This window comes from Mercenaria mercenaria, unplaced genomic scaffold (genome assembly GCF_021730395.1).
Source record: "Mercenaria mercenaria strain notata unplaced genomic scaffold, MADL_Memer_1 contig_1721, whole genome shotgun sequence".
Taxonomy (NCBI): domain Eukaryota; kingdom Metazoa; phylum Mollusca; class Bivalvia; order Venerida; family Veneridae; genus Mercenaria; species Mercenaria mercenaria.
Genome location: NW_026459722.1, coordinates 32,679 through 38,416, shown reverse-complemented (window position 1 = coordinate 38,416; position 5,738 = coordinate 32,679). Strand labels below are relative to the sequence as shown.

Genomic DNA, 5,738 nt, shown 5'->3' with positions numbered 1-5,738 from the left:
TCTGTCACTAACAGGAAGACCGTTATATCTACCAGTTTCTATATGTATTGGAGCAGTACCACTCCTAAACTTAGCAAGTGCACCTCGATATGATTTATTTAAAACAATCTTACAATACTGTTCTACTTCAAAATTCTGTTTAAAGGTACAATACAGTCTAAGCTTATTTCCACCTACACCATTTCGGGCAGTATCACGATTTACATCACAATGCCATTGTTCTACAAATTCATTGAAAATATTGGGTAAAATTACATTTAAGATATCACTTTTATTAGCAAAACCATTAATGTCACAAAACCTATCACAGTTATATTTTTTCCATCTTTGACACACCCGGAAGTTCCAATTTTTTACATTTATTGCTACTTTTACTACTTGACCAACTAAACACTTTTCTATTTAATCTTGTCTCATCCATATTTACTACTTTGCACCAATATAATATAATAGTTTTCCAACATAAACGTATTACTGTCTCATCATTTTGATACTTCTTACTAAACATGATAATTGCAAAAATATCTTTAATCAATTATAAATGACGGGAACAATATTTCAAATATCTTTTGCGTATTCTTTGTAAAACATGAGGCAATTATACATGTATTGTTAAATGTATTAATGGCCTTTTTATTGCTATTAAATCAATTTCTTCTAAATGGCTTGAATAAAACGACCAGAGAATGTGTTCCAGTAATTACTGTCGCTCTCACCCAGTGTGGGTCCTGAACTAGAGCTAGATATAATCTTGATTTTCACATTCTCATTCTTATTAACAATGTTCATGGCATCAAAGCTGTAGCAGGAAAACTGACTACTAATGTGTCTATTGATCCGTGTTATTTTAAAAGGTTTGTCATTGGCCATGAAGGCAAAATCCAAATACTTCCCATTATACACACAGAATTGTACAGTAAAGGTATAAACGCCAGTATAAGGAGCGGTAAATACACCATTCTCTTTGTTGTAAGCGTCGCCTTTATTTAAAATGATCTCTGTGAAAATCAGTTTGTCCGCTTGTCAGTGAATAATATTTTGGACGTCTTGCAGAGAATAAAACGACCTCTTGTATTTTCACGCTCTCTGTAAGAACAAAATTTATATATATATTTGTTAAGTGTTATTATATTAACTTGAAATAGCATTTTCTGTAAGAATAAAATTTATACAAATTTGTAAAGTGTTCTCATACTGAAAACAGCATTTTAGTCTGTAAAAATAAAATTTATACATGCATGCATTTGTAAAGTGTTACTACACAGAAAACAGCAGTTTAGTGCATGAATAAAATGAATAAATATCTGTAGAGTGTTATTCAATTGAAAACATCATATTATACTCTAAGAACAAAATTACAACCATTTGTAAATTACAACTGGTCACGGAACATTTGCTTCCAGTTAGGCTAGGAAATAAACATTTTGAAACTTTCTTAGGTTTAAAACATACGATATTGTTTAATGTCACTGTTGACTTTTAAAAGATACGGACTGTGTTAAAGGGATGAATCGGCCCAGATTACTATGTTGATGGTTTAATTATTTTATGTTTTTTACATTTGTTTTATTGAACAACACTCCCATAGCTAAACAGAATATACCCACAATATAATGCACACGACGATCAGCGATAATGCAACAAAACACATTTAATCACAAAAGATACATGTAACGCACACGACGATCAGCGATAATGCAACAAAACACAAGTCATTTAATCACTCCATTGCTAGATATCTATAAACGGGCGTAGGCGATTAAATGCGCATTTAGTTATATTACATGGTAATTATAACACAATATAAATTATTCCATCGTATCGGATGCCCGAAAGAACGTTGTCCACAACTTGAAAAATATGATATTCCTAAAAGACAAATGTAACGGATATATTTGGGTTTTAAATTTTCTTGTAATATCCTAATTGAACATGCAGTTTTATTTTAGTGCAATTTCCTTGATAAAACTTAATTCTAAGCAGAATATTTAACATTCAGAATACTTACAGTTATCATTTTACTGCGTCAAATTGTTAAATTTTAGATAATTTGTTAGCTTATTTCGATGATCTCTTTTCAAAACGTTGTCCGTTTTATAAGTATGAATTATCCATTTTAATTTCTCCTTTACCTCATAAATTCACATAATAAACAAATATGCAACGCACCAAGCTACCAAGCTGCTTCTTATAGATCAAATACGCAGATTTAACAAATATTAAAATAATGGTCTGTCCTCCTCGAAGTAGAATGTACATTTTTTAAATCAATTACCTTTACAATTTTTATAAAATGATAAAACGTTAAGATTTTGGTGTCATTTTCATTACATGTCAAGCATATTTTTCTAGACGTAAATACAAATTGATTGGACAAATAGAACAGACCCTTCAGTTCTTTATTCGATCTTTCTTTCTGAGCCGCCAGTACGTTTAGTTCCTCTTGAACTTGTGTTTTTGTTTCTTGAATAGCAGTGTCTAATGCTGTAATGCTTGCGTCTTTCATGGTCAGTAATGTTTCTTTCCATGTGCTTCTTTCTGTCTGCAGATTACCAAGAGTTGTCGTTACTTGGTTCCGAGACTCTTCAGTTTCCTTTTTCATTGCTTCCACAGAAATTTCAAGTCTTATCATTTTTTCTAAGAGCTTCTCTTCGTAGTGGAATTTAGAACAGTGTGGTTCAGAAATACTATAACGAAAAGTTGTCACAAATATGACAAATGCTGCAACAAATTTCTGAAACATTTTATCCTTTTTTGAGTTAAGTCTACGTTAGATGTTTCTACTGAAATTGTGTGGAAGTCTTCACGATACATATATATGTCTGATCTTAAGTAAATACCTTTTAACTGGTTTCCCACGACCATTTATTTGGTAGGTGGTAGAGGGGGTAATATTATCAAAAAATGGTTTTTAGGGTTATAATAACTGCTTTACCATTTCATGAATGCCCGTCTAATAGCACAATATAGAGAACACAACACTTCCTATTGAGAGTGTCAGTTACGATCCACAAGCAAGGCTCATGTTCTCCACATCCATTTTGTCTGAAGTCATTCGTTCTCCGCCTTTGATTCTTATAACTGTCCGATAAAAAGTCAATATTGAGACACTGGATATGTGAACTCACTGCCTTTTATTCAAGTGTACCTCAGGAATCTGAAATGAAATGGTGTCTTTAGGATGAATGTACTTTACGAAATCACTTTTTTACTTTATAATTTGTCATATTCAAAAGATACACATATAAATTGATAATATATAATTATGAAGCATTTGAACTATATGACAGACTAGCTTTCAAAACACAGGTAGAAATATATTAACAATGGATTTAAGCCCTCAGCAATGCAAAGGAAACATTTTGTCTATCAAATGCCTGATTGCCTGACTATCTAACTACTCGCTGCTCACTTAGCACAAGACTGTAAAACCTCTGGAGAACCTCGAAATACTTGAAACAGAAAAACAAATTTAATGATTCTTAAATGTTAGAACTTGCATTGATTTAAATAATCTGTTGTTTGAAGATTGGTTGTCTTCAAGTGCATATTCGTAAGATCACTTAAATATAAGTATACACTTAAAGATTCTAAAGAAACATTGAAATTGATTGTTTTTCTATATTAGTTTTAGTATCTTCAGATAAGAAGCAATACTGTCTTATTATCTACCACTCAATAATGACTAGACATAACAGAACAGACACTGTGACGATGCATAAATCGTTTGTAATAAAATAGGTAAAACGCGTCAATTGATTTGGGTTTTACGGCGTACCAACGTAGTGCAGGTTGTATGGTGCCAGACAGAATTAAATGTTTGGTTTAACGTCTCATTTACAAAAAAAAAGAAAAAAAAAACATTCGAAATAAAATTATAAGGTATGGAATCAAAACAACATCTCCAGCTGGAATTGCAGAGATACAGCAGAACCATGTGTTCAGACACTGGCAGTCGTTTCTTACCATAATGCAAGGGCAATACAGTGGCTCCGATAAGTTTGATACACAATTTGTCACAGAACTACATGGCATCGATTCAACAAAGGTCTGTAATGATTGATAATTTTATATCATACTGACATTATGACTTTCATGTGTACTTACTTTACTTGTAGTGTTTTAGGGTTGTACAAAATAGCAGTCAATGTTTGCAGCAAATATTGTAGTTTGTTATATTTTCTATGCATGTTTCATTTATAATCTGATAATAATGTCTTTTTCATATGACAAGATATTTACACTGATTTCAAATCACGCACATGCAACATGCGCAAATAAGCAAAATGTGTCATTCTTACGCATGTGATTAGCGCTTGAGAAAACATTTCATAGACTAAACTTTTGGCAACGCAAAATGAATAATTTTAAACTTAGATTGGTTACAAAAACCGTTATCTTCATATCTAAAGTTTACCAGTTATGGCATTTTTCATTCAGAAATGAACACAAAAAGAAAATCCAGATTAACTTTTTAATGTTATATCTATTAGGGCAAAAAGATCCCCGAGAAACAGTTTTAAAATATAAAAACAAAAACTACTGCAACCGCATTTTAAAATCATTTAGTTCTTCACTGATGATCCAAAGTGTAAATCCCAATCAAGTTCTTTATATTAAGAAAGAGTATCAGTGTATCGACCGAATAGGTATTAAAGATTGATAGATTTCTTGTAAGTGAAAGTATTATTTAAGAAAATAGTAACAGCGCAAACGGTTAAATTTTAGGTAATTTACCCGTATCATGCTGGACAGGATTGATTCAATCTGCCTTTGCGACCAGTGTAGTCCGTATAGTCTGTGTAGTCTGATCATTATCTGCATTTTCGCTATGCAGTAACTTCATTATAGAAATTTAGCAGGGTAGGGTTAATATAATGAAGTTTGTCAAAAATTGAGATACATGCAAAAATGCTGTACTATGTAAACAATTAAAATTTAGAACATTGTATGCTGATTATTCAAAATAAGTTGTTAATAGTATCTTTGAAACAGTTATGAACAAGAAGGGTCCATTGGCTATTTGGTACTGTTGATTCTGATAAAGTCTGGCTGTTACAATTCTATTTATTCCTTTAAAATAGTGTCCTTTCTTCCTATATCGTATTTACATATGGATGTACTCTTCCATCTTATGTCCGTAGTTTCTCCGTCTTTATAGTGCTGCCCGCCGTAGAATGTGACATGATACTCTACTCAGTCACATAGTATTTACATTGGGCTGATCAGTCCTAGTCCTATCCTCTTAATGCTCAACGCCAACGGGGGTCGGAGAGGGAAGCTACTAGCAAAGGATTGAACCCCATGACCTCCCATACTCGATGCGGGCGCTTTACCACTAGGCTACCGAGGCGGTTGGTTGTGTGGGAGACAATAAGGTTCATGTAAATATTTGAAACCAACACAAATGATTGTTGAAGCACTAAAGCGGTCAAAATAAAGGTTCACTCGCAAAAAGCTTCTGTACAGTACTGACCCTTTTCCCCTAATTTACAGTATTGACATTTTTCGCTTGATGACTTACTTTCCTGTTGCGTTTGTTAACATTACTGATGAGAAATCAATTAGGTCTAGACAAGTAATGATGAACATACAGTCGAACATAGTTTTTCGCTTTGGGTGACCAGTGTGTGTTTAAAGTATTTTAGTATTTTTGTAGGACAGATATTCCCGAAGTAGTCAATCCAATGCCAGAATTAATAGCAGTTACCTGCATTGTCACTTATAATTTCCTTCTA

At 32.6% G+C, this 5,738-nt stretch overlaps 1 protein-coding gene across 1 annotated transcript; it reads right to left on the bottom strand.

The window, feature by feature from the left end:
* Positions 1 to 849: 849 nt before the first annotated feature.
* Positions 850 to 2,775, bottom strand: LOC123547813 (uncharacterized). Its single transcript, XM_053532723.1, has 2 exons — positions 2,389 to 2,775; positions 850 to 1,086 (listed from the first exon to the last, which is right to left on the bottom strand). Exons 1-2 carry the CDS (start codon positions 2,741 to 2,743, stop codon positions 983 to 985), a joined length of 459 nt encoding a protein of 152 aa, XP_053388698.1. The 5' UTR covers positions 2,744 to 2,775; the 3' UTR covers positions 850 to 982.
* Between the last annotated feature and the right edge of the window lie 2,963 nt (positions 2,776 to 5,738).

Bases quoted from the DNA above. Each gene is read 5' to 3' on its own strand.
- LOC123547813 (XM_053532723.1), bottom strand. From the start codon at position 2,743: ATGTTTCAGAAATTTGTTGCAGCATTTGTCATATTTGTGACAACTTTT. The intron at 1,087-2,388 runs GTCTGTTCTATT...TTGTTCTTACAG, and splicing joins ATCGAATAAAGAACTGAAGG to AGAGCGTGAAAATACAAGAG.